This window comes from Thunnus albacares, chromosome 2 (assembly GCF_914725855.1).
Source record: "Thunnus albacares chromosome 2, fThuAlb1.1, whole genome shotgun sequence".
NCBI lineage: Eukaryota > Metazoa > Chordata > Actinopteri > Scombriformes > Scombridae > Thunnus > Thunnus albacares.
This window is the reverse complement of record NC_058107.1, coordinates 31,115,312-31,142,969: the sequence shown is the minus strand read 5'-3', so window position 1 is coordinate 31,142,969 and position 27,658 is coordinate 31,115,312. Positions and strand designations below refer to the sequence as shown.

The following is a 27,658-nucleotide window of genomic DNA, read 5'->3' as shown; positions in this document are numbered from 1 at the left end:
ATAAATTATTCAACGGTCAAAAGAAACTCTTCATTGAAGGTACTTGACTTATTTCACATATCTAATATGGAATAAATTGTCGTAAATATTTGTTTTAGAAAAAATAGAAAACGTAACATAATATGTGCTAATCAAAATATAATAATAACAATAAAAAATCCCAACACAGTTTTCAAGGATATAATGACCACATAAGATGCAGAGAAGCAGGAAATGCTCACAACTGAGAAGCTGGAACTAGGGAGTGTTTGGAATTTTTGCTTAAATCATCATCATCATCATCATCATCATCATCATCGTCATCAGAACAGTTGCAGTTTAATATTCTACCAATTGGCTAATCGAGTAATCTTTTCAGCTCTAAACATACATCTGTCACCAAGAAGAAACTTGATTTATTTTATCTTTACTTTTTAATATGTTGTTTTATTTTGGTATCAAGTGGCCTCATCCTTATGTTGCAGTTACAAATTGAAGTAAAGAAAGTGTACGCAAATAATGGCATGCTGTCAAAAACACAAGAGATTTCAAGAGATTTTATTGTCACATGCACAGCAACACAGCAAATGGCAACCCCATACGATGAAATTTGGCTTCCTCTAGTTCCAATTAGTGTATATAATAATAAAATGAGAGAGGAGAGAAATATAAGAGAGAGACAAATTAAAATATACACAAATTTACATTATATTGCTCATTAGTGTGCACGTAAGGTAATGCTCATAAGTGATAAAGATATTAATTGTGTATCGCAGATAAATGATGGGTGATAAATACTTCTGTTGAAATATAAATATTGTCTAGTGGGGAAAAGAGTGTGTGTATGTTTGATGGGGGGTGAGTAAGCGTGTAGGAGAGGAAGAGAGAGATAGCGAGATAGAGAGAGACACACAATAATATAACAACGTGCTAAAACATTTTTTTCATCAATATCTTATCTCGATACCAAATTTCATGCTCTCTGCCCTAAAGAAATCCATTTATGATTTTAAATGTTGTCAAAATGTTGTTAAATGCGCACAACGTTGTTATTACAACATTCTGGACGGCCCATGAATGCAGCATCGCTTTCTGGACGGGATCGCCAACAAATGGTTAGCAGCAGAGAGCTAGCGCTTCGTTTCCAGCAGTGTATGCGCTACAACTTCAATGTTTAGCACTCTCCAGAAGGGATACATCGGACCATTAATTGATCGGACGTGTCGATGTAAACGTTAACGGATTTCACGATATAGAGACGGTAACTTTAGCGCAAGATAAGGGCAGGTTTTAGATATGTTTTGTTAGTTAGCTAACTTAGTTTCTTTAACCTAGCTATCGTTAGCTGCAAGCAAAGAACAGTAAGTTACATTGTGTTTATCAGCTCATACTAAGTGTACAGTTTTACTTAAGTTACAACAACTACTTTATAAACACTAGCAAGTGTGTATGAGACGTTCATAAAGCAAGGGAATGCTAGGAAAGTTTGATATACATTTTTAATAGAACTTGTTTGTAAGCATCTATCAATCGATAGCTGAACGATATAGTAAAGCTGGATAGTCAGATGCACAGCTGGGCATATCTTTTGACATGTATGCCAAATGACTCATCTGCGATAGATAGAATGCCTTGACAGTGTACCCAATGCGTAGGAATTAACGACTTCGGATAGTTGAATAGTTAGTTTATTAGCTATTCGCCATGGCAAGTGCCTTAGCAGCGAAGATGGGCTTTAACTCACTGATGAGGAAACAAGCAAAGAACTTCAACGTCAGAATCTGCACAATGGAGTCAGACATGGAGTTCAGCTGCGAGGTGTGTATTTGTGTCTGTGTGTGAGAGAGAGAGACGCGTGATTTCATTCAACTTATTTCAAAAGGTATCGCTTTTGCATAATCACAACACCACGTCCGTGTCAGTTATCCTACTGATTGCGGCACCAGGCGTCACGCACAGTAACGCAACTACTGAAGTCTTCTTCGCTCGACAAAAATCTGTAATGACGAATTGAATTTGGCTGCAGTTTCTAAAGGCGGCAACGGTGATGATAGTTATTTATATGATTTGTGAAAGTTTCATTTTTTGACAGTAGATGGCAGCAAGGACTTATGAACACACACAATAGTGTAACAGTGAGTTTATTCTATAGACCATCTAATAGTATCTGTTATAATTTATCTCTGTCTTATGCGACAGTGGAATCTGGGAAATTTCAGTCAATGACAAAGCCAAATGCATTATGGGATTTGCTGACAGTGTGGATCATCCTGCAGTGTCAGTTAAAAATAAACAAACCCAAAAACCTCCTCATTCATGTCGGTTTCATTCTGTACGTGGTATATATATTCTTAGCTCTCATGCAGTGTTTTTGGTTGACCATATGACTTGGATGATGGGAAGCATCAAAATTACTTACAGGCACCATCTATGTACTTAAAGGGGAGGAACCCAGCCAAAGTTTGCAGTTGGTAATTACATAGAACAGCATAATGTTAGTCACAGGTTTCTATTTTCTGTGCTGGGATGATAATTGTATCAATTATGGGTTTTGTAAATAGCACTTAACGGGGGAAAGGTCATATAAACAACACGTTTCTTCAGCCTTGCATGTGATATTTTTGATGGCCCTCCTTGCTGTCTCTGCTGCAGAGCTGATACACTCATTCCTCTCAGTTTTTTTTTTTTTTCATGCCAACCTTGAAGGCGTTTGACAGTAGCCTGCACCCTGAGTTAGCTCGGAGGCTAGAGATGAAAGCTATTTAAATTGGATATGTGTGCCTGATATGCCTCCCACATAGCTCTCAGCTGGATGGGGAGAACATGTATGGCTCCCTGTTATGGCTGTAAATATTTAACCTTATAAAGAATTAAGTGCTTCTATTCTCATTCATGCACATTTGGGGCAGCCAGTGAATGAATATTATTGTCAATATTCATCTCTAGCAGACTGAACTTGCATAGTACTTTTTTTTTTTTTTTAGGGATATTTGATCTTTTTCATTTGTTGCAGAAAAACACATCAGCCAGGAGTAACAGATTCTCATAATTCAGCATTTGTTGTTTTTTTTTTTTCTCTTTCAAAAAGATTGTATAAAAATTTGATGTGTTGCAGAACAAATGGAAGGGAAAAGACCTCTTTGACTTGGTGTGCCGAACTCTGGGACTGAGGGAGACGTGGTTCTTCGGGCTCCAGTACAACATCAAGGACACGGTTGCTTGGCTGAAGATGGAAAAGAAGGTGAGTTCTTCTCACATCATGCTGATCTTATTAACAGCCGTGAGCAAGAAACGGTATAGAGATGGTAATAGCCATGAAAAGGGAACACACACACCCTCACCCCCCACACTGTGCAAATCTTGATTTCCTTGCTCCAATATTGCAGGTTCTGGATCAGGAAGTACCGAAAGAAGAACCGATCACCCTTCACTTCCTGGCTAAGTTCTACCCAGAAAATGCTGAAGAGGAGCTAGTGCAAGATATCACACAGCATCTCTTCTTCCTACAGGTAACTGCACATAACGCAAGAAGTTCTGCTGTTGTCACTGTGTTTTATACATTGACTTCTATCTTGTTTCTCATCTGCACATTTAGAGTTTTGTTTTCTCATTTTCAATGTAACTCAGATCAAAAAATGATTCTACTTTGGTCTACGTTCAAATATCTCTAATTACTTTGGCGGTCTTTAGACTTTTCTTCTAGCACCATATTCCCCAAAAGTTCTGTTTGTCCAATACTTTTGTTTAATCCTAATCTAATCTAAAATGGTGAACATGGTGAGCTTTATACCTATTTAACACCAGCATGTTGAGATAGCCATTATTAGCATTTAGCTTAAATCCCTGCTATGCCTAAGTACAGGCTCAGGGAGCTGCTAGCACAGCTGTAGACTCAGTAGTCTGGTTTTAACCTCTTTCCTTTATCGTAGTCTTCCCAGAGGGATGCTGTGTCGAATGCTTTAAAAGAAGACATTGTCATAAGTGTGTGCCATCTTTCTGAGGAGCTAGATGTCTTAAAATGACTTGCTTTAAAAATAATGGAAAAAAAACAGTTTGATCTTAAACACTGAAAGACTCTTTTGAACTGCTCTGTACACGCAGGATTACCCGTTTCACCCTCGCACACCAGGCGTTTGGCTCCTCATCTGCAGTTTCTTTACTATTCTGATCCATCGCCAACAGGGGGCACGATTGAGTTTCTGTCAAGTTGTTGAGCGCAGCACTCTGTAATACACTTTTTTCATTGTCCAGGTCTGATTGTGTGCAGCCATGTGGAATCAATGCACAACATATTACCGCTGCCCTTTCTCTCCACTTAATACTCTCCGGGGAATTCCTGCAGAGCCTGCCGCACCGTTCTCCTCGCAAGAGATGAGATTTGTAACTGTGCTCCCATCGTCCAATGCCACCAGCCACATTTATCAATTACCAATTAGGCTTTAAGGGCTCAGTTATTGGCCCAGTTAATGACATATTCTCCCAGGGATGCTCGTCCCTCATAGCAATCCCCCATCATATCCAGCCACTGTGCTGGTTTAGTTATATGGCTTTAGAGAGCAGTGTGCTTGTGATCGACAACAATTTGGATAGGGGCACTTATCTACTTAAAGCATATAAAAAGTCTCTCTGTGTCCTTAATCCGTTACGGGGTAGTTGAAGCAATTTATTTATTTCGAAGGGGAAACCAAAAAAAAAAAAAAAGATTACAGCCGACAAATTACTCAACAGTAGAAGCGGTGCGCAGCTACAAGGGAGAGAAGAATACGAATGTGTTGCGCCTCACGCCGCCTGTCTCCTTATTACTTTGCTCTCATTAATTCCCATAATGTCGGGAGCAGGCCTCTGTTCAGATAGTGTCACAGGCATGACAGCTGGATTAGTGCTTATCAGAAATGATCACCGACCCGGATACAAACACACACACACACACACACATCTCACACGACTCACACAAACAGACACACGCACCTCTTCGTCAGTGCAATCTTCGCAACAACACGCTCTCATTTGTAAACCAGATTGCAGCCTCAGCCTCTTAGCGCACCCCCCCCCCCCCCCCCCCCCCTCCCCCCTCCACCCCCCCTGCGATTAAGGGCTGTCACCTCTCACTCCACACCTTTTGTTAGTTCAAAACAAGGGAAGACAGCATGACTGGCTTTGCAAATGATAAGGTTTGAAGCATTAAATCGCCCACTTTAAACAGCCGAAGCACTCCTCTAACCTTACAATCCTCCATACGCAAGTTATGCAAGTTTGTGATTCGATTAGTTTGACAGGTGACGGGACTCGGATAGCGACGCCCGGCGAGAAGCGGTGTGGAGGGAGGTTATCTGGAGGGAGCTTGTTAAAGTGGATCACCACACATATATTAAGGATTCATGTTATGACTGTGATCCATGACAGTTAAGTCAACACTTGTAAACACGAGCCGCTCTTCCCTACAGGTATAAACCGGAGACTTTAAACCTTGAATTCGTCACTGATTGACTGGAGCGAACTCAGTGAAAGAACCGTCTATCCCGGGGCGCAGAAATAACACGGATTATAAAAAAAAAAACGGGTGGTGTTTTTTTGTTTAATGATGATTTGGAGCTCTTCTAGGACTCGTGTGTTCTGCCATGTCATTCCGCTCCGCTGAGCGACTAGCGAGCTAATATTCTTGGAGAAGCTTAATGATCATATGAAACACAGTTGGCTTAGGTACATAGTTCCTGGCTCCCCGTCTAATAGGTCCCCATGTGGCTATGATTCGTAAGTCTTACAATATTTATTTGGCACAGTCGCTCCTGTTTCCAGACAGTCTCTGAAATGAAAAAAAAAAAAAGTAGCAGTGCGCTGCAGCAGCAGTGGTAGATGGGAGTTTGTTTACCTGGTTTGAAGCATATAATAACTTGATTTTGTGGAAAATTGGTACATGAACATTGTGTTTAGTTGTAGATGTTTCTGCTATTTGTCAAATTGGAACAGAGGGAATAAAGTACTTTCTGTCAAAAGGGCAGTTGTCAGTCAGTTAGCCTGCACTGTCTCTCTCCTCTCAGAGGTATCGAGTCTTTCATTCATTGTGTTTGAGTCAAGCGAGACCACCTTTCAATCTGATTCATACTCCATCATCTCTCAAGAATGATTCTGCCCCTCATATGGAAATCAATAGAAAAGGAGATGCAATATTCAAAACCGCTTTACTGATTTATAATGTAGATGTTAGTTTAGTCCTGCTGGAAATGTATTCAGTGCAGTTACAACAGTGAAAAGCCTCTCTTAGTGAAAAGCTCCGGTAAATGGCACAGAATCTACATTAGCTGCACGGTTAATTCTGAATTGATTTTTATGTTTGAAAGGTTAGGAGAAAGGAAGAGGGCTTCGGTAGTCGGGATGTGACACGCATGACAATATTTGATATCGCCTCAAAGTTGATTATATTTGATAACTCCTCAGGTGAAGGCGAAGATCCTCGAGGAGGAGATTCACTGTCCACCCGAAGCCTCTGTGCTGCTCGCCTCCTATGCCGTCCATGCCAAGGTAAGCGCTCTTCTCGGAACTTAAAAGTTTTCGTTCTTGGTTGTTTTTCCAAAAAAGATCGGTACAGTCATTCATCCATCGAGCCACCTTGAATCGTTGGTCTGATAAGAGAGAAGCCACTAGAGAAAACTAAACCGTATAACCAGCGGAGCTCAGCATGGATTCATTTTGGGGACGTTACTTTTTATATATGTTTCCTCTTGCTAGCGTCATCAGGAGACGTACTGCAGCATTTCACTTGTTTGTTCATCATCTGAAGGATATTATATTATAGTACAAATCTCTCTTAAACAGTTCAGAGAGACTGCATGCTTTCATCACCAGCAGGCTTGATTATTATCTTCTCATATCTGCCCCCCTCCTCCAAAAAAAGTCATAAATCAGCTACAATAGATCCAGATCTATGTCGTCTGTGTCCTGATAAGAACCCAAAGAGCACACATCACACCTTCGGTTCCTAGTTTTGGTATCGATTTTTTAAATTATTTCGCTATCTTACAAAACACTACACAGTCTCGCACGAGGCTACACGTCTGAAATGCTGTCAATATGCAAATCAGGACTTCAGGTGCTCTGGAAGCTTTTGCAAAACTCTTCTAAAAAGGCCAAATGAACAGCTTTACCGAGGCGCTGTGCAGCATCTGCAGGTATGCTCGCTTTGTACCAGACTGCCGGTGAATTTTCCAGTTTTTCTCGCTTTCAGTCCTCACAGTCGAGGCAATGCGGACATCTAGCCAAGATAACCCCTACGGGTGAGTGAACAAATCCTGCTGGTTAGGATTTGTGAGCGAGTCTGGAGGTTTGCATGCCGATGTTCTCCCTCCCCAACTGAAAATTGATCTTTTTCTGTCTGGCTTTTCGCCGTGAAGACGTTTTCAGGTTGTTTTCACACCACCACTTACACTCTATTTCTGTTATTTTACTCATTTTTGACATGTTATTTTAAAGTTTGTGTCTACATTGTTTTTTTTAATGTTTTTATGTTTGATTTCTTATGTATCAGAGTGTGAAAGGTGCTGTATAAACATTTTATTTGATGTATTGGTTGAGGATCAAACATTATGGAAATCACTCCACAGGGAGAAAAAAAAAAAAACCTCCCTTAATAAACCTCAAGCGATCTCAAGTCGTTTTGGTTGAAGGATCCCATCTCCCTGAAATCCCCAGGAAGAAGATACAGAGAGTGAGGTGCAGCTTTTTGACAGACTGACAGCCAGGCTCTAGTGAGACTGGAGCTCTACCTCAAAGATTTGGCCTAGAGCCCTGAGAGACTCTCGCCTCTCCCATGCCAATTTAACAGGCGTAGGTTAACAGAGACTGTGGATAAAGAAAAAATCAGCAAATCAGCTCGAGATTTGTGCTCTTTGCTGTCAGCGCCCTGGATCTGGAAACCGCCAAAAAATACAGGGCCGCAATCTGTTTTCATTTAATCAGCAGTCCGCTTTGATTAGAGCCAATATAAGTGAATTTGAGTCGCAAAGGGTAGACTAGAGGTACTTGTTTAGCAATACAGTTGCTCAGAGGTTTTTTTGGCACTTTTTCTCTTCTCTTTTTCTCATCATGAGTTGTTTTTTGTGCAAAACCACAGCGTAGACCGAGAAGTAGAGCATGTCACACAGTGGGATCTACTTTGGTACCCTTGGCTCATCTTTAATCATGATTATGCCAGCCTGAAGATAGCAATAAGGAGCGAGTAAAGGCGTATTCCAAGACAGTTTTAATGTGTTTTTTTTTTTGTCTGATAATGTGAATCATAGCCCTGTTCAGGTACGGACAGTTGCATACAGAGTCTGTGTGTGTGTATCAGTTTCCAGTCGGAGCAGAAAGCGGTGTATAATTCACAGCAAATGCAGCAGGAAGCCATAAAAGCCACCGTAGTGGAGGAATTTTATGTTTGATAACATAATCAATCATTTCCTCGTATTGTGCGATATTTAACGCTATAAATGTTCAGTCACATCATATCTCTGAAATACTACTGATATATTTATGACATGTTTTTTTCACCAAGAAAAATGTGTTGTTTACTTGAAGCTACAATTTTGTACATCTATGTTTTGCCTTAATCATGACTTGCACTGTCTGGCATCAGTTCTACCTAAACTAAATACAAGCTGTCTCCTTTACACTTTCCAAATAAAATGTGGTAAATGTTAAAGGAATGTAACTTTAAAAATTCAAACATGCCTGACAGACCTTTGATGCCATTTTTAAGTAATTGTCCTGGTGGAAAATGAGTGTTTTGATAAGTTACAGTTGACATTTTAAATATTTCACATTGCTTTCTACATGTTTTCCACCAACCTTCTCCAAATACACCAAATAAACAAATTCCCAAAATGTCAGAAATGCCTTTAATAATGTATGAAATGTTCTAAATCCTCAGATTTAACAACCAAGCTAACCTCTCTGTGTGTATTCCTGTGCGTACTCTGTGAGCCAACAGTCCAGCCTCACTGGGTCCGCAGAGGGGTTTCAGTACCTCCTGTTTTATATTCTGAGTGGGTGCAGGACTACAAGGAGGTGTTGACAGGGAATTGCAAGAAACAACTTCTCTGGAAAAATGCAGAGGGAGTAACTCTGGCACAGAGGAGGAGTGAGGTTGGCTCTCTCTCTCAGCCCCAGTGCTGCTAGGGGGCGGGCAGATGCGTGTCCAACGGAGTGGAGAGGAATATAACAAACAAAAAGGCATGAATGACACCAGTGGGAATCATTGTGTTTTACAGGTGGCTATAACAAGACTTCTACCTAAACTAGGTTTTAAACATTTGAATGAGGCAGCCTTTACGCCACAGTACTTTTGTAGCTGAACATATTCCAATCTGTGTTTTTTTCTTTTTTTCACCTCACATCATGTCACAACTGTGGGAACAGTAAAAAAAAAAAAATTTGATGCATATGCTATTTAATAATGATAAGAATTGGAATTTGTCAGCGTTGACATGAGAGTAAGTAAATCTTGCTTCACTCCACTAACTCAATGATGTTGATGCCCACCACAGCTCGGGTGAGCCAGGATTAACATGGAGGATAATGAGACACAGCGACGGAAAGAAAATGATACTGACAAACTGACTGGTAGCTAGGGAGATGCTTGAATTCAGTCAAAATGTCATGGTAGCTGAAAAGCGTTTGAAATCATGTACAAAACAGCCAATATCTTTTGCTGCTTCTGTTTTGACATATTATTACCTTCTTTTACCTCATATTGGTGTCATAAAGTCCCATTTTAACCTAGACTACACAACAATAATGTCTTTCTTGGGTTAGAGTCAATGTATTTCTTGGCTAGATATGGGAAACCTGTATTTTTCACTATCATACTGTAAATGAATTTCATTCAAAGTGACTCAACTGTGTGAGAAATGCATTCCTAAATTTAGACGGCGGCTCTATTGACCAGAATATATCCATTAGTCAGTGGTTACTGTCGTGCCGCTGGTGATAATTGTGAAGTGAAAACATTGACACCCGGCTGTCCTCTAGGAATCACTTGCTGCTGTTAGTTTGGGGTTGTTTGAAATAATTGGAAGAAAGGTGTGTAATCAGAAAGTATCTGAGAGCACTGTCAAAATGCCACCCTGTCTCTCCCCGAGCTGAAGCTCAATTGATGCTATAATACCTCCATAAGACTATATGTCATCAATTATGTAGCTGTTACAAACAAACAGGTGAGGAACTTGGGGAGTAGAAGCTGTGAGGATGGGAAACTGAAGGGAAGGATCTAATTAAACCCGTCCTCAGCTTCCTTACTCTGTTGGCCATTGCGCTGGTTTTCCAGGCTTTCCAGTCTGTATGTTGTGGTAATTAAATTCAGACCAGTTCTGTTCGCTGACCGTTGTTCACGATGATACAATACAATAAAAACACATAATAGAAATAGGAATATAAACATAAGTAAACAACACAGCCTATAGACACACATTACTAGATTATGAGCGGACAAGTGGTTAAAAGCTTGTACTTTTTTTTCAAATTGTTAGAAAACCACAATTGTTGATGTGCTGCAAAATGTGTTGTGATCTCTTGTCACTGTTTGAGAACTTAATGATGTGTTTTGCTCCAAACACAAAGTCATGTGACGTCTCAAAATACATGGGTTTTTGGTTTTGGTGTCTTGAAGTTCTGGGCCAATTTTGTTGTCTCTGCTCCTTCAGATAACTGGTCAGCCGAAGGTGAAGTAGCAATGAAATTTTGAGTGTAAGCTCTTTTTCAAGGATCCCCTTAAAAACTGAAAAATTCACTGAAGATGTCATGAATCTCATACATAAAGGTTATAAATATGAAGACTCACAGATAAAGTTAGATTTTCACCATAATGTTTACTACGTTCAAGGTAGTAGTTACTCAATAAAACAACTAGGTGACAAATTATTTAAATAGCATGAAATTTTGTAGCTCCTAATCACTGTGTAGAGGATTGAAGTGTCTTAATTTCGACACTAATTTGTATCTTGAATACCCCAGTGCTCTGACAGTACTGTGGAAAATGTGAAAGGGTGATTAATATATAAATATTGCCTACCTCAGTTACCTTCTAATTTCAACCACGAAATTAACAATAATAAATAAATCACAACACCAAGGAAATATACAACTGGATTTAATAATGGAATTTAAAAAGCATGCACAGAGCATGCAGCAGCACAGTCATAGCCCACTTTTTAAATTGTAGCTACGGTACATGTATAATTCATGTGCTTCCACCATTTTTACTGTAGCCCGAAGGAAATTCCCCATCTGCCAATCAGTCATGCATAATCCACCCATGTCTCTCTTCAAACATGTGTCACACCCATAGAGTGCAAGCTGACTCAAGGGGTGACAGATTTTAGAAATTATTTATTCTGAAAGAATAAATGGAAAAAACGAAAAAAGAAGGGAGTCGGCTGGTCCTCAGTGGCTTTTCACTGATTCAGGTGTTGACGGCCAACTGAACTCGGTTGGAACAATACAAATGACAAAGTAAAACAATAACAATATACTATTAAAAGCACAGTGTTATATCAAAATATGATAATAACCATGCATTCACTTGATATTTCCATTTAAAAATAAATAGGCTAATAAAATAACAATAATCATCATTCTATTATCTACAATTCTTATAATTACCGGTATAAAACAATTATCTTATTCCTTTATACCTTCAGTCACACAACATTTTCATTAATAATATAATCTCTAGCATTCATCCTCTTTGTTTACATATGACGTATTATAACCAACAACGATAAACTACAGTGGAATCAGGCAAACGTTGCATTTGACTCCCTTTAACATGTTTTGACAGGTGCGATTTGACAACAACCACTCATCATCGACACCAAGCTAGCACAACTTTTGCCTACAAACTACTGTACATATGCTACAATGCATAACAGTACACTAAATAGAAAGCCTACATTACTGACAAACTGTATAAATGGTTATTTCACATGTACCCACCTGAAAGAATAAATGAAAAACACAATAGTGAGTTTAGCGGCTTTACTGGTTCAGGTGTTAACCGCCGACTGAAGAACGCAGTGCAAGCCCACAGCTGATATACCACAGGAGATCACTTCCCTTTTATATTCAAAATAGAAATGCTTGAAATTGAATGGGGGGTGGTCTGTAAACATGCAAGATAATGTGCTGTGCAAACATATAAAATAACACATTTAAGTAAGTGGGCAATTACATATAAATATCCTGTGTGCCACACACATGCATGATATAATTTGTATCCCAGCTCTGTGATAATAAGCGATCAGTCTCAGTCCTCTCAGCGATATCTCTAATAGCATCATTTACACTGTCTCATAACAACTGGGCCACTGGGTGTGTGGTGAACGTTAATGACCTGATGGTAGACCAGCCTCCATTCATTCTCCACAACACCCTCATCTTACCGCTGCTGTGGTTTCATCTTATGAACAGCTCCCAGGAGAAACATCGTCTGGCCTTTTATTAGAAGGAAGGTGGATAGTGGCCATAATTTTGTAGTGATTTTAATCCTTTTGGCACTTTCACTTGATTTTTACAGTACGGAGACTACGATCCCAACGTTCACAAACCTGGCTTCTTGGCTGAGGAGGAACTGCTGCCAAAGAGAGTGAGTGACAGTCGGGTTTACCTCAGCTCCTTAGCTTATGTTATTGTCATTGTCACCGGCAGTGAACATATTTTCATCCTTGTATTTTTTATCTAGTCCTGTACCTGCATTATGATATGTAGCTGGCAGTATGCACTGCGTTTTGGTGCATGCATTCTTGTATATTCATGTCTGTCTCTCTCCATTTCAGGTGATTAACTTGTACCAGATGACTGCAGAAATGTGGGAGGAGAGAATCACAGCGTGTTACGCAGAGCACAGGGGCAGGACGAGGTAAAAACTGATGCACTGAACTGAACCACTGTGATCAGCACAGTTTTTGCAGTTGTTTTGGATCAACGTAGAACATTTTTAAGACTTGGTTTCACAAGAAATTTTGAATGCATAATTGTAGTGAGATGTAAATACGAATTTGTGTCTGTAGGGATTTGTCCAACAGGGGGATTGTATTTGTTTTTTTTGTAATTAATTCAATTAATTAGAAATAAAAAGTAAGGTAGCTATTCTGCAAAAGGGATCCATAGGTAAGGAGCAAAGATATCATAGCAAGCTATAAAAATAATGTTGCTGTAATTGCTTTCATAACTTTCATAAAGAGAATGACAGAGAATAAAAATCAGTTGCTCTGTTGTTGCACTTTGCTCCGTCGCTAAGCAAATGGATAGGGAGTAAGTGTGAGGGATGTGGAGTATGTTGAAACCGCTGTGGGTGGGACGTTTTGGGCTGGAAATTGAGTTCTGAAAGCCAGAAACCTCAGTACTTGGCGAAAGTGATAATTCAGTCACTGATCAATAACCATTTCAAACCCAGCTGAGGGAGAGGAGTCGGTGGTTTACTCAACTTTAGCGTTTGAAACGTTTACTAAGATATCAGAGCAGTGGAGGCACAGGAGGGAGGTCGCTGGTGAGATACGAGAAACTAGTTCGATACTGATAGTAAAACAGTACTTTGGGAAATATGATCATGTTTTTCTACAAATCCAGAAGTCTTCAGTGTTCTTTAAACCTAAGCTGTTGCATAAGAAGGTTTGCAGAAGTAAAACAGTCTAAATGTTCATTTGAATCAGGAAAAATATCTGATCAAAGAAGAAGTAAATGACACTGTGCTTCCATTTGCTTGGGCGAGGGTAGTTCAGAGTAGATTCATGATGGCACGGCTTAATACCCACTGCAGGGCCTTATATTAAGGCATTAACATTATAGTTCAACACATTATTTAACATGAGTACAAGGCTTCCACTGGACTGTGCACCCAACGTTTGTCACGTTTCACCATGTATATTGATCCTGACCAAACATTTAATGTCAACTGTCACCATTCATACAGTTAAAAGTTTATTTTGTCTGTATTTCTTTCATTAACTGTTTTTTCTTGGAATAAGATCATCTCCTTTTACAGCTTGGTTAGATTAGATTTGCTTGATTAGTCCAAAGCAATAATTCAAGCTTAACTATTTCTTCTGACTCTAAAGTTAGAACGTGTTCAGCGGCCAACCTAGTTAAGATTTGTTTACTTGGCATAAAACTCTCCCGCCTGTTAAAACTTTGATGAAGCTTAAATCATCAATTTCTAACCACCCATATCAAACAGCCGCTTATTAAAAGTTTAGGCGCCAACATGTCCTGATTTTTCCTCAGCCATCAAAGTATGCAAATATTTGGTTTTTTGCTGAGTTGACCCTAAAATCACAACAGATCTGCCAACCAGGCTGCAGAAAGAGAGAAAGAAGAAGAAAACTCGGTGCATTTGTTTTCTCCATTATCACAGTATTTCGAGTCTTGGAGGCATCAGAATAAGTCTTCTTTCCACCGAGCATGACCTCTAAAGCCTGTTAAGGAATTATAGTTGTGTTTTGTGTCAGCGCCGTGTTTATGTGTCAACCTCGTAAGAGCTGTGTGGCGGAGTTTTTATAGATCACACGACATGACAGATGCTACACAAAAAAAAAGCAGAAGAAACAAGGTCTGATCTCCTTTTTTTTTTTTTTTTCCCCCCCTCCCCTATTCCTCCCACCCTCCTTCCCTCTCTCCTCCATTCCCTTGGATCCCTCTCAATCTCTTTGTCTTTCTGTCTGGCTTTGAACCAGGGATGAAGCTGAGATGGAGTATTTAAAAATAGCTCAGGACCTGGACATGTATGGCGTCAATTACTTTTTAATCAGGGTGAGCCGATGCTTCTTTGCTATATCTTTACAAAGTAAGTCCATAGCCCCTTTTACACAGCCTGAATCCAGGAAGTACTCCTACCCAAACATTTTTTGGGGGGGCATTGTTGTTCCACCATTTAGCCAGCAGCATAGGTAGTCACATTGTGTAAAAGGGTCAGCCGGCATGGCGGGACTACACACACTAGACACCGACGCTGTTGTGTTACACGTCACGCCTCTGATTCTGGAAGGCCGGCGTGCCGTCTAAAGTCACACATGGGGGGGGGGGGGGGCGATAGGCCGGCTTTGTTTGGTTCAGTGTAAAAAAGCAAAGCCGGCATAATGACGGGTTTTCTTTATGGTAATATAGCGAGATCTCTGTATAAAAGGGGCTAATATGAGAGATTAGAAGGTGTTACAATGTCACTATGGTGATATGAAATGAAATGGGAGCAATAGCTGGCTCTTCTATTCTAAATTATGTCTTAGTTGAATCTATTATTTGTATCTTGAGCATTTTTAAATGAATTTGGGATAAATAAAAGGCTGCTATTGGCACTGAATTTCTTTCAAGTGAGTCATAAGGGAAAAAAAACAAACCTGTAACAACTCTAACAGAAATTCACTAGAGGTGGCTCCGGCCTTGATCAATGCATTCTCTAAAAGGCCAAGACATTTTGAAATACCACCAACAAGTCAAATGCAGCTTAAGTAATTCACAGTAGCATTACCGTTCAAGTAAACAAGCCCAGACTGCACATACACGTTGCGAACCGGTTGTTGTTCAGCTCAGCTCCAACAAACCGTTTTGGAAAGCAGAGCCAGCGTAACACCACCTCTGTCAAACGCTGGTACAAATGAATGTTGGCTGGTAGTGCGGTCCCACAGCTGCTCATGAGTTTCCCTTAACAGACGGGTAGTAAAAAAAAAAAAAAAAAAAAAAAGCTTTGTTTACTTTGCCAATGTGGTTTAGAATAAAAAGGGAACAGATCTTCTTTTGGGAGTGGACGCCTTGGGCCTGCACATCTACGAGCCGGACAACAGACTGACACCTAAGTGCTCCTTCCCTTGGAATGAGATCCGCAACATCTCCTACAGCGACAAAGAGGTCAGAGAATTTTCTGTTTGTGATGAAGATTATATATACTTATGTAGTATATGCATCTACCATATCTTGAGATATACAGTAAATATCAATATGGGAAAATGTCCTTAAAGGGGACATATAATGTGTATTTCCAGGACTGTATTTGTATTCTGGGGCTCTACTAGAATATTTATAATAGCTTCCAGAAGCTGCCCTTCAGCTCCAGAGGCTGTGTAAACAAACAGCAGTAGTACAATTTCACTACATGATATGTTCCCCTTTAATAAAACTGTTAGTTTCTACCAGATTTCAACCATATTGCCCAGTCCTCTGTGAACGTGTGGCTTTTTCTTTTGTGTTTTGACGGAAAGTTTTGGGTTCTTGTGTCGTAATTATTTAGTTTACCATCAAACCTCTGGACAAGAAAACCAACGTTTTCAAGTTCAACTCTTCACGGCTGAGAGTCAACAAGTTGGTGAGTTCGGTTAAAAGTTAAAAGTGGTTTTGGCTGTGGTTAGGAAATATTACTCTACTCATCATCATGTTCCATAAATAATAAAAGGGGAAGGAAAATACTGAAAGTGGCTGCTGAATTTGAGTTTTTAAATGTACCAAGCTTTTTTGGCAGATCATTGATAAAAGCTCCTTTTCCTGTTTTTTTTTGTCTCTCTTGTGCAGATCCTCCAGCTGTGCATAGGGAACCATGACTTGTTTATGCGACGGCGGCGGGTGGACTCCCTTGAAGTGCAGCAGATGAAGGCCCAGGCCAGAGAGGAGAGGGCCAGGAAACAGGTAAGGTATAGCGGAGAACGAGAGAAGAAGAAGGGACAGGGGTTCCAAACCCGCTCATGTTATTTCACACTTTAAGAAAACATGTCTTTGATTTAGTGACTTTTATATAGTCTCATATCTCTGTTCCACGTCTTACAATGGAGGGAACACAACCCTCCTTCTATCTTTCTAACTCCTCTTTCTTCGTCCATATTTCCACTCATGTGTCTCTCCCACCACATCGTCTTCTTCTCTTTGCTCACACTCCACCCGCCTGTGCCGTACAGGTGGAGAGGCAGCGCCTGCAGCAGGAGAAGCAGCTGAGGGAGGAGGCAGAAAGGGCCAGAGACGAGCTGGAGAGGAGGCTGATGCAGCTGCAGGATGAAGCTCACATGGCCAATGAGGCCTTGGTAAGATTCGATTGGTTAGCTTAAACCAAAATTTCTTGGTTAAATCACATATCCTGCAGGTTTCATAACAAAGTATTTTTTTTCTAATTCAGTGCTTTTCACACCATCCTCCTGCCTCTTCATTTCATCTCCCCCCGGTCTTTCTTTCTTTCTTGTCATTTACTTATTCTTCCCCTCTCACTGTCGCCTCTCTTCCCTCTATTAATTGCACCGTCTGTATTCTCGCACATCCCTCCCTCTACACCCATATTCCCTCTTTTCTCCTCTCGCTCTGCACATATTCTCATCTGTCCTTTCATCTCTTCCTCTGCTCCATTTCTCTATCCCCTTTTCCTGTCTTCAACTTTTCTTGTCACTTTTTCCCCTTCTTATGTTCTCCTACCCTTCCTCCCTCCTCCCGCTCCTCTCCAGCTGCGTTCAGAGCAGACGGCAGACCTGCTGGCTGAAAAGGCCCAGATCGCAGAGGAGGAGGCCAAGCTGCTGGCCCAGAAAGCTGCCGAGGCTGAGACAGAGATGCAACGCATCAAAGTGACTGCCATCCGTGGCCAGGAGGAGCGGCGGCTCATGGAGCAGAAGATGCTTGAGGCAGAGATGCTGGCCCTCAAGATGGCCGAGGAGTCAGAAAGGAGGTGAGGACAGGAGGAAGGAGGACCGGGTGGCTGAATGTAGAGTGCACACTCAACTGAATAATCCAGCTTTGGTCACTATGTGGCTTTTTTCTCTGTCGACACTTATTTTTCTCATACCCAAATTCTTTCTCAACATATTTTAGATCCTTAAATAACTTATTCTCACATCCTACTTTCCAAAAGTTTTTATTTTCTTTATGTGCTTTATTAGCTGCCTTACAGGAGCATCAAAACGTAGTTCCTAAATAACTTCCACAGCTCATGAGCCTCCCCAATATTGCACAAATGCACCACTGCACATCTGTTTGCTCAGCAGCACAAAAGCACAGAGCTAGGTCACTCAGCTGCGTTCAAGTAGCTCGATCAAAGAACGAGAACTTTTAACTTGTTTAAAATCATTTCATTTAAAAAGCTTTGTTCTTGCACCGCGGCTGGAAAGCAGGTAATCACACAGTTACAGCCACACACAGAGGAAGAAAAGGGAGAAAGCTTTTGTTCAGCTCCCCCCCCTCTAGGTCTGAGGCACAGCAGTTAATCTGTGCTAGTTAATTGTTAGTAGTATCGATTGATGTTTGGACTCACTATCAAGTATCTCTTTAACAACTCACACAGCTCCGCAGTGCTGTGACTGACTGATCTGCGTTTTATCCGTGTGTATAAAGCAAATCTGTCATTTTCTTTTTTTTTATACTTCCTGGAGTGGTTCAAATCAAGTACTTAGAATATCCGCTGTTGACGTTTTTATTGCCTTGAAGGTCAGATGGATAAGGAGATCGAGACTTGAGGAAGCATTTTGTAAAGCTTGATAAATACCTCAGAACTTAGGTCATTTTCATAAGAAAACAGTATACATAGATACCGAGAACATCACTTCACAGCCTCTACTTTACAATTTATTAGGCAATCATTTCAAACAGGCACCATTAACCACTTGCCGGTAACTGCAATTTCTGGATGAGCACTTTCTGAACCAGAGAAATTTAAACCCGTGGCACTCAACATGTAAATGACTATGTCCACTCAAGCCCTCGAGGCACATAGCACCCCCACATCAACGAGGAAGTGCCGAACGTTCAGGCACACAATCAAAAGAAACGTAATCACCTGCATATAACATTCTTACACCTCTGCGTGCAAACCGGATGATGGAATAATGCAGTCAGAAATGATTGTCCGCCGGGGTGAAACATTGATCACCCGGGCAATAACGAAGTGACACTCCCGGTTCATCGAGTACTGAAGTACTAATTATGGTGTAATAATTTTGGAATCAATTTAGGTAATTCTGTTTCCTTTTGAAGGACTTGGGGGTGAATTAAAGTATTAACTGCATTTGTCTGTCTCCGTTTTGTCCCTCAGGGCCAAGGAGGCTGAGCAGCTGAAACAGGACCTGCAGGAGGCCAGAGAGTCGGAGCGCAGGGCAAAGCACAAGCTGTTAGAGATTACTAGCAGGGCTGTCTATACGGTAATGGAACTTACACACACACACACACACACACACACACACGCACGCACACGCACACACAAATACTTAAAACATATACCAGTTTGCACTCTCATACACTTAAAACACACAGGTACATAAGCCAATTAACAAAGTCAGATGTACATGTTGAAGAACAAACGGGTGAACTGAATTGATTAGTCGACGGCAGGAAATAAATAAATGAAAATGTTGCTAACTGAAAGTCATTCATCAAGTGAAACAACCTAATATTTGCTTGTTCCAGCTCCTCAATTATAAGGAGTTGCTTATTTATTGGTTTATTGAATATGGACAGTGCACATTAATAAACATTACTGCAAATGTAATGTAATTTACATTTACCAAGAATGTTATTTTTCATCCGTAGTCCCTGGATATATCTTGTATTTCTATGTTTAATATTCAAGTAATATGACCAGCAATAAAAATGATTCACTTTTTATCATTGGTCAGCATACTTTAGGCTTGATAAATTATGCATTTATTGCTTCTTTTATATTTTAAAGACAAGGATACATGGATTAATTGAAAGTAAATCAAAAGATGAATAATCATTAGCAGTTGTTAGTTACATGCATAATTAATGGGTATATGCCCTGAAAAACCCTCACATGATACACAGGTACATTTATAAACATGCATAAAACCAATAAACTCAGTACACATATTATGTAGTACATGGATACACTCCTAACAGGGAGGAACTATACATGCAGAAAAAATCTATTTGCTGTTTCGACTGTTTTACCTTGACTGCAACACACACATAATCACACACACACACACACACATTCAATTGTACTGTAGCAAACCCCCAAAGCCATACTGAACTTGCATAAGAACATGTAGCACATAAGGCAGCCTACGCAAGAGCTTCCAACATGCTAAAAACCCACACACTACGCATTCATCTGTTTACACACACACACACTTACTCTCACACACACAGATATATATCGAGATGCTGGCCATCGAAGTACTACACTCTTATCAGCTAATGAATGAAGAGTCAACACACACAAACACACACTCTGGTGCACATACAGTAACTCGACCGTACACTTATACGCTCACGAGTGACAAATCTACACGAACACAAGCACACACTCTTCTCCGTTCCTGTTTCCGTCGGCCATCGTCGAATCGCCCTCTGTTCTCCGCCAGACTGTGTTTATGTCGAATGTGCCTTATAGTCAGATATCTGCCCTGTAGCTTGGATTCACATGCCAACCAATGGATTTACATTTATATTGTGTATTATGTCCACTTCTTAGCCGGCACAGTCCTGAGGTGGCATGTGGCCAATGCATTTCAGATATTTGCTCAGCATCTGAAAGTGTATATTTTGTGTGTTTGTGGTCTGTGACCATCAAAATGTTTCTTTTTTTTCCCTTTTTCTCCATTTTAACTGCTATCTCTATCTACATTATGTCCATGTATCCTACTTGCACACATCTTCCCACTCCTATGTATATCCGTACCTTTCTTTTCTTCTTCTTTCTTTGTCTTTCTCCATCACTCCCTCTTTATTCTGTCCTGTTTCCCCTAGTTTCTTTCTTTTTAGCTGTCATTTAATCAACATCTCTTCCCGCCCCGTAATCTCACCTTCCATCTTCCCTCTTAGTCCCCAGGACTGCCGGCTGACAGCATGCCTCCTGACTTGAGCTTCAGCAGGGAGAACCTCAGCTTTGACTTTAAAGATACTGACATGAAACGCCTCTCCATGGAGATCGAAAAGGAGAAGTGAGTGTCCGGTTCGACTCCGCTGCTGATGCTGCCTGATATTTTTTCGGGTCGCAGCAAATTTGCATTGTACACGTTCCGCTTAAAGTATGTGGTTTTTCCTGATTACGGTGGTTTAGTGATTTAATTATTAATCAGCAGAAGGGGTTGATGAATATTCCTTTCAGAGAGGAATTTTAAATCACCTTTAAAATGTGTCTGCAAAAGCTTGATGCAGTATTGTACTTAGTTAGTATGCACACTTTAATTCAGGGGTTCAGGGGGGAAATTGACCCTCATTAGCTGTCACTGCCGGCATTTCTTCCTTGCTGTCAGTGATTGCAGACAGGCAAAACTATCTTTTGACAAAAAATGACCCCGGCTTTTGAAGTTGAATAATTAATAACCTGGGTCTCAGGTATCATGTTTGTTAATGAAGAGAATCAGCTTTTTAAAACGGAGTCAAGTAAGCCGAGAGACGACGGGTTCGGTATCGGCGGTTAGCTGTTCACAGAGTCGCAAATTTGTCACTTTTGTAAGTTTTGGTGCGCCAATTTATTGTTCAGAAAAGTTGCTGAAAAGGGAAATCTGCTAAATTGCCTCCAAACTTTCAATTTGTCCGACATTTAGGGTCGAGTACATGGAGAAGAGCAAACACCTGCAGGAGCAGCTGAACGAGCTGAAGACGGAGATCGAAAGCCTGAAGCTTAAAGAGAGGGAGACTCCTCTGGACGTCATTCACAACCAGAACACCGAGCAGGGGACCAGCAAGCACAGCAACTTTAAAAAGGTAGCTACCAGTTCAGCTACGCGCATGACGGATACATAAATACACATTGTACACAAAACACTCCTCACATGTTCCTTCAAAATACAAAGAACATGCACCATTCTCCCCATTCATGCTTCATCTACTCACACAAAAATATATTCACATTTCACATTTACCTCAGCAGCTTATATACATAATATTTGCCAGCATGTCATGTTAACAGGACAGAAATCTGATTACATCTACCCCATTAAGATGATTTGACATCAGATTTAAATATGTCCCTAATGCATTTTAGTCACATTGCTTTTCAGCTATTTAACAGCTGTCTCTTCAGCTCGAGACACATGCAGTGGTGAAGCGTAAACGGAGTCTTATTACTGATCTTACATCATCGTCCTCGGATAACTGCCTATCAGAAAATTTGATAGTCCTCTCGCGTACGACAGCCACGCCTCACCATCATATTATTTTAAGGCAGGGAATTGATTCTCAGAGCATCACTTAATAGCAACTGTCTCCACTTGGCCCCGGGTTCATTTTTCAGCCTGGAGTTTCTTCTTTGATGGAGCCCACTGGGGGGAGTGGGAGCAATCATTCATTTTCTACTGTGACCTCTGAAAGTGCACAGTGATTACCGGTCTTAAAAATCTCGCAGAGCGACTGAGAGGGAAATCTGTGTGTTTGTATGCAATTTATGTCGACTCCATCTTTAAGAATAGCTTATTCGTCTCACCCAAGTGCCTGAAAATGCTGTCCTTTTCATCGCATCATGGCTTAGTGATTATATGAAATCACTATGACAAAAAAGCGAAAAAAAAAAAAAAGTGACAGACTCCCTCAGCTTGAGGCATATTTCAAAATTGATTGGTCAGAGGCAATGGAGTTATTATAAAAAGTAGATTCTATTTCCACTGTCCTCTGATGAACCGGCAGATTAGACTCATTCTCCTTTATCACCCCACTCCAGTATCTTTCTAATTTCAATAAAAGTATCAAATGAAAGTGTGAGCTATGTTCTCAGCACATTGTATTGCAAAAAAAAAAAAATCCCACATCTCCTTCATTCTTGCCTCGCCCTTGTAAAAAAAATACTTGTTAAGTGAGAGCTAATTGATTTAGCTCGGTGATTAGTCATTTGGATGGATGACGTGCAGGGGGGAGAGGGAGCTAAGTTAAAAGTGTTGGTTTAATTGAATCAGAGGCGGCCGGCATTCGTCTTGCTAGCGAGGGAAGGAGCGTCGGAAGCGAGGAGGGAAGAGGAAAAGTGAGTGAGCGAACTAAGTCAGCTTTGCCAAAAAGAGGTGCAAAGTTTAAGGTCAAACTGAGGTTGACCAAAAAATGTTCAAAGGATAAGTTTAATAAAGGCTGAGTCACAGAGAAGCGCTGAGGATGCGCCGTAAAGTCGGCGACCAGAGAGAGGCAGGATGAGAGGAAGACGGCGGGGAAAGGAGAGCAGAGGAAAATGTGGAACGAAGCACAGATCTCTGAGCCGGGAGCATCAGGACCGGCTGCACCTCCGTGCAAAGTTTTCTCCATCCAGACTCCCTCTCCCCCCTCTGGATGATTAATGAACGGCCCCTTAACATGGACCAGCGCCTAGGCGCTTGTAGCAGGCCACAGGTTCTGCTCTGTTAGCACCGGCCTTGCTAGATGAGCTCATTCTCTACAACTGAATCGCAACACAAGAGCCGCAGTGTGAAGCTCTGTGTGAAGTTTTACTGCGAGGAAATTCTTATTTTTATACATATTGCAGTCCATCCAGACTTTGTGAAGTGGCACACAAAGGAGGTCAACCATCAGGGTTACTCTCATTGTGCTCCACTGCATATCAAAACAACATACAGACAGATTTCTTCTCTGGAAATAGCTCGCTGTCGTGCCATTCACAACGTTAATACCCGAGACATTGAATAAAGAATTCTTGTTCTTTCCAGCATGGAGACTGTGGGCAGTGTAGAATACAATCCTGGAGAGTCAGACATAGATAAACACACAGTCGGGCTTTCACGCTCACAAGTGTACAGGCTGCCTGTCAGCAGGGACAATAGAAGGTGATCGGTAAACATTACAGTGCAAATCCATCCCACTCCCGCACATTTTCTGTTTGGATTTACTTAAATCCCCCCATATACACCCAGAAATAAACTGGATTTCGCAAAATATCCTCCTTCATCCCGGCTCTAATATTTACTTTGGCAGTAGCTTTAATACCCTTAACAGACAGATGTTTAAGAGAGGTAAAAAAAAGTTTGCCCAGTAGATTTAAAGTAGTGCTCACTTATGCGGTGTTAGATGAGCTAATGGTTAGCTGCACTGAAAGGGTTAAAGTACAGCCAGTGGCCTGAATTAATCCATCACCAGCTCATTTAAACCTGGAGAGAAAAACAATTAACAGCGCTTTCTCTGACTGGCATTGATCTACCACCCATCCTGCTCTCCCTGTCTGTTTGATTGTCTCTGCAGTACTAGAGAATCTGGGCAACTTACAGATTTTTTTTTGTCCATCAGGACCAGCTGTAAATTTTGAGTCTTATTTTTGTTTCAGTGGTTGATGTAAATTTAGATGAAGTGTAAACACTGCATGCTTTCACATATCATCAGAGATTCATTACCAACAGAATAACCTTTTGGGGTAAGTTTGCATAAACACACCAAACTGTCAGTTAGTTTGATAGTTAGTTAGTTTATTTTGAACATGTAAAAATAAAAAAAACTGATAAAAACAGAACAAGAATAACAATAAAAATGAAATCAACAATAAATCTATACAACAAACTCAATAAACAAATTCTCATAATTCTCATATCATTTTCTCAATTCCTTATCCATAAACTCATCTATACAATTTATAAACAGCTATGCCAATTCTCTTTACAACCCCAAATATCAATAAAATAAAACTTAAACAAAATACTTTCCAATTATCTTCTCTTCTGATTAGCAATACAAATCCCATGCTCTGCTGGAATGTGCTGTGATTTTCTAGTGCCGTCTTAAATGTACTCCAGTGTTCATCAGACATGACTTGATTAAATATGCACGTGTACGTTGTCATAAAAATTACCGGTAACAAGTTAGGTAAGCTGTGTCATGCATTTATAATTGTGTGGGTATTCGTTTTTTTTGCAGGTTACCATAGCTAGCAAGTGCTGTTGGTAGGTGGGACTAATTGGAAAATAAAGAAATAAACAGCATAATCTCCAATGACTTGCAATTCAAAAATTGCCTCCTAGCTTACAAATGCCACCAATTGGCATGACCAATGAATGTATAATCCTCCAATAATCATTGTTAATTACATGAAACAATGAAGCACAGAAATGTTTGGGTTTTTTTTCCTTAATTTGGAAGATTTATTTTTCACAGTACATAAACATAAGTCAGTTATGGAGAGTAAATGAATGCACTTACTCACTCAGTACTGTACTTACTGTAAGTAGAATTTTGGAGTATTTGTACTTTACTCTAGAGTTGCCAGTTTATGCTACTTTCTGCTCTGACGCCACTACATTTCAGAGGTAAATACTGTATTTTTTACTCCACTACATTTATCAGCTATCAACAGCTATAGTTACTAGTTTTCAGATTAAGCTACAACATTAAAGTACTGCTTACATATTAATGCATCAATAATAATAATTAAAAAATGTAATTAACACTGTATAATGTGTACTTTTACTCCTGACACTTTAGGTACTCTCTGCTGACTTTTCTGGTAATACAGTAGTTTTACAGTGTGGTATTGTTACTTTTCTTTAAGTAAGTTATCTAAAGACTTCTTCCACTACTGACAGGACGTTACTGGGGAAGAATGCAAGGAATGAAACACAGACTAAACAAACACTTAATGTTTATCTCCACAATTCAGGAAATTTGAATTATGGAACACTACTGAATCCTAGTGCAAAAGCAGACTCTCACAAAAGAATCCATGATTTTAGACCTCAAAAAGCAGCAAGCACCACACCACTGCTTGAAAAAACCCATCCAAGGTGTCAGAACTCGCACCCATATAATCCGATGGACCGTTGACTGCTGGGGAATTCTAATGGTGAAGTCCTGGCAAGCTTGTTGACAGTCCACACATAGGCTAGGCTAGGTTTTGCTCATCTCTCAGTCAGAAATCAAGGTCCATGTGCAGACTAAATGACCATGGCATTTGCATTGTGAATAGACAGGATGGCGAAAAAGACTTGTGATGATTTCAGTGACATTAGTCTCCAATACAGATTTCCATTTGGTTACTTATTTTGCTTGCTCTCTCTACTCCAGTACGTTCTGTTCTCGTTTACTTTGAAAGCCTTATTGGGTCTTTGTTGTCGTCCCCTCCGCAGCTAACACTACAGAGCACCAAATCCAGAGTGGCCTTCTTCGAGGAACTCTAAACTACATACCTGCATAAGTGGGGATGCACAACTGCCAAGAACCTCTCATTTCTACATTCCTGGTCAGTTAAAATAATTGACCACACTACAAGGACTCCACTTCCTGGGAACCACTACGAAACACTACGGGAGAAAAAAAAAAAAAAAGACCAACTCCGAGGGCCTCGTGTGTACGCACAAACGAGGATGCATGCATAATACTCCTGCACTAAATCTGGGATTCATAAAAAAATCGAGTGTGTGTTTACGGGGAGAGTGTGTGAAATACAGCGCATTCTCCATGAATATTTTTGAAGTGAACTCAGGTGTGGGCTTTATTAATGGTAAAGATTAATGGTAGACATTGCAAAAAAAAAAAAAAAAAAGAAAGAAAAACAGATGTATAATGTAGTCTATGACTGCTGCTGTTTCCACTGTGACTCTAATGAGACAGTATTTGTGGAGTTTAGAATGGTTATTATATTATGTCCAAAAGGGGTGACCTACATTATTTGATTGCCTAACTGTTTTGAAATTCAAATAGAAAGAAACCACTAAGGGATAAAGTTGAATGAATTGATTATATGTCTGATATTTCGCCCAGTCTAGTCTACATATCCTGACCCAAATATTTGATATTTAGTAGATGTATGCAGCAATACACTGTATTGTCTTTTTTTTTTTCTACTTAAACACTGACCATTTTATATATTCCATCATATTCATTCCAACATTCCTCCAAATAATATATTCTTTCTTTACGTAATCACTTCATGCTGCCTTAGTTTTCTTGTTTTACGGAACATTCAGTTCAAGCAGCAGCAAATACAGGGCATTTCTCTGCCATCACGACTATAAACAGCCATTTATCGCTAATAGTAGGAGCTGATGGGCTGTGGTAGATATTAAGCTTGTTCTCAACACAAAAAAAATTTGTAAGGGCTGTGTGTTTTGTGAGCAGTGTTCTCTAAATCTCAGAACGTGTGTCCATGTTTGTGCCTTTTTATGCATCTTTTCATGGCGAATGTAGGTAAAGCGTCGTGTACATGAGGCCTTAGGAACTACGTTTACATCTTGTATACACCGAGAAGTCATGTCACATATCTCTTGCTGCCTCCAGCAGTTGAAACTTGATTAGGGTGTCCTTACGCGAGGCGCCGAGGTGCAGTATGTTCTGCTCTTGAAAGTGAAGAGTTGAACATTTGCACCGGGTGGTTCTTAGAATTTGAACTGGATGAAGGAACTGTGATTCTTAGATGTGAGCTTGTGTCACATCTACCTCTTTTTTTTTTTTTTTTTTCGTGAAGACAACCACTTTTTCAAAACATGAATTTGCATCTATTTTGAATTAATGTGTCTTTTTGAATTAATATGCTCTTTCCCTCTGAAAGCAATTTATTTTTTGGGAAGTATAATGTGAAGAAAATATTTTTCTTCCTTTCTGCATTTAACAAGGATAGTAAGCAGTATTTAAAATAAAACTTTGGTTGAAGTTACAGTACTTATATTTCTAGATATACATTGTAAAAGATATGTATGTTTTGCATGTAAAATACATGAATATCAGGTCTGAATTTTTGCATGTGTGTGTGTTTTTTTTTCCATCTAGAAATAGCTTTATGTTAGTTATTTTGGCAGACTTTGATGAATGTCAGCTTTGATATTGCCAGTGC

The 27,658-nt window shown here is 40.1% G+C and overlaps 1 protein-coding gene across 2 annotated transcripts; it reads left to right on the top strand.

The window, feature by feature from the left end:
* Positions 1-942: 942 nt before the first annotated feature.
* On the top strand, positions 943-27,559 carry nf2a (neurofibromin 2a (merlin)). Of its 2 annotated transcripts, none has more exons than XM_044330274.1 (16): positions 943-1,240; positions 3,095-3,220; positions 3,366-3,488; positions 6,415-6,498; positions 12,527-12,595; positions 12,786-12,868; positions 14,682-14,757; positions 15,715-15,849; positions 16,229-16,303; positions 16,507-16,620; positions 16,887-17,009; positions 17,421-17,638; positions 18,998-19,103; positions 20,749-20,867; positions 21,477-21,636; positions 25,956-27,559. In XM_044330274.1, exons 2-16 carry the CDS (start codon positions 3,209-3,211, stop codon positions 26,004-26,006), a joined length of 1,548 nt encoding a protein of 515 aa, XP_044186209.1. In that variant the 5' UTR covers positions 943-1,240; positions 3,095-3,208; the 3' UTR covers positions 26,007-27,559. The 2 variants fall into 2 exon arrangements, with proteins under 2 accessions (XP_044186209.1, XP_044186200.1); XM_044330265.1 differs by having other exon boundaries at positions 943-1,797.
* The last annotated feature ends 99 nt before the right edge of the window (positions 27,560-27,658 follow it).

Bases quoted from the DNA above. Each gene is read 5' to 3' on its own strand.
- nf2a (XM_044330265.1), top strand. From the start codon at position 1,684: ATGGCAAGTGCCTTAGCAGCGAAGATGGGCTTTAACTCACTGATGAGG. The intron at 1,798-3,094 runs GTGTGTATTTGT...GATGTGTTGCAG, and splicing joins ACATGGAGTTCAGCTGCGAG to AACAAATGGAAGGGAAAAGA. The intron at 19,104-20,748 runs GTAATGGAACTT...CTTCCCTCTTAG, and splicing joins CTAGCAGGGCTGTCTATACG to TCCCCAGGACTGCCGGCTGA.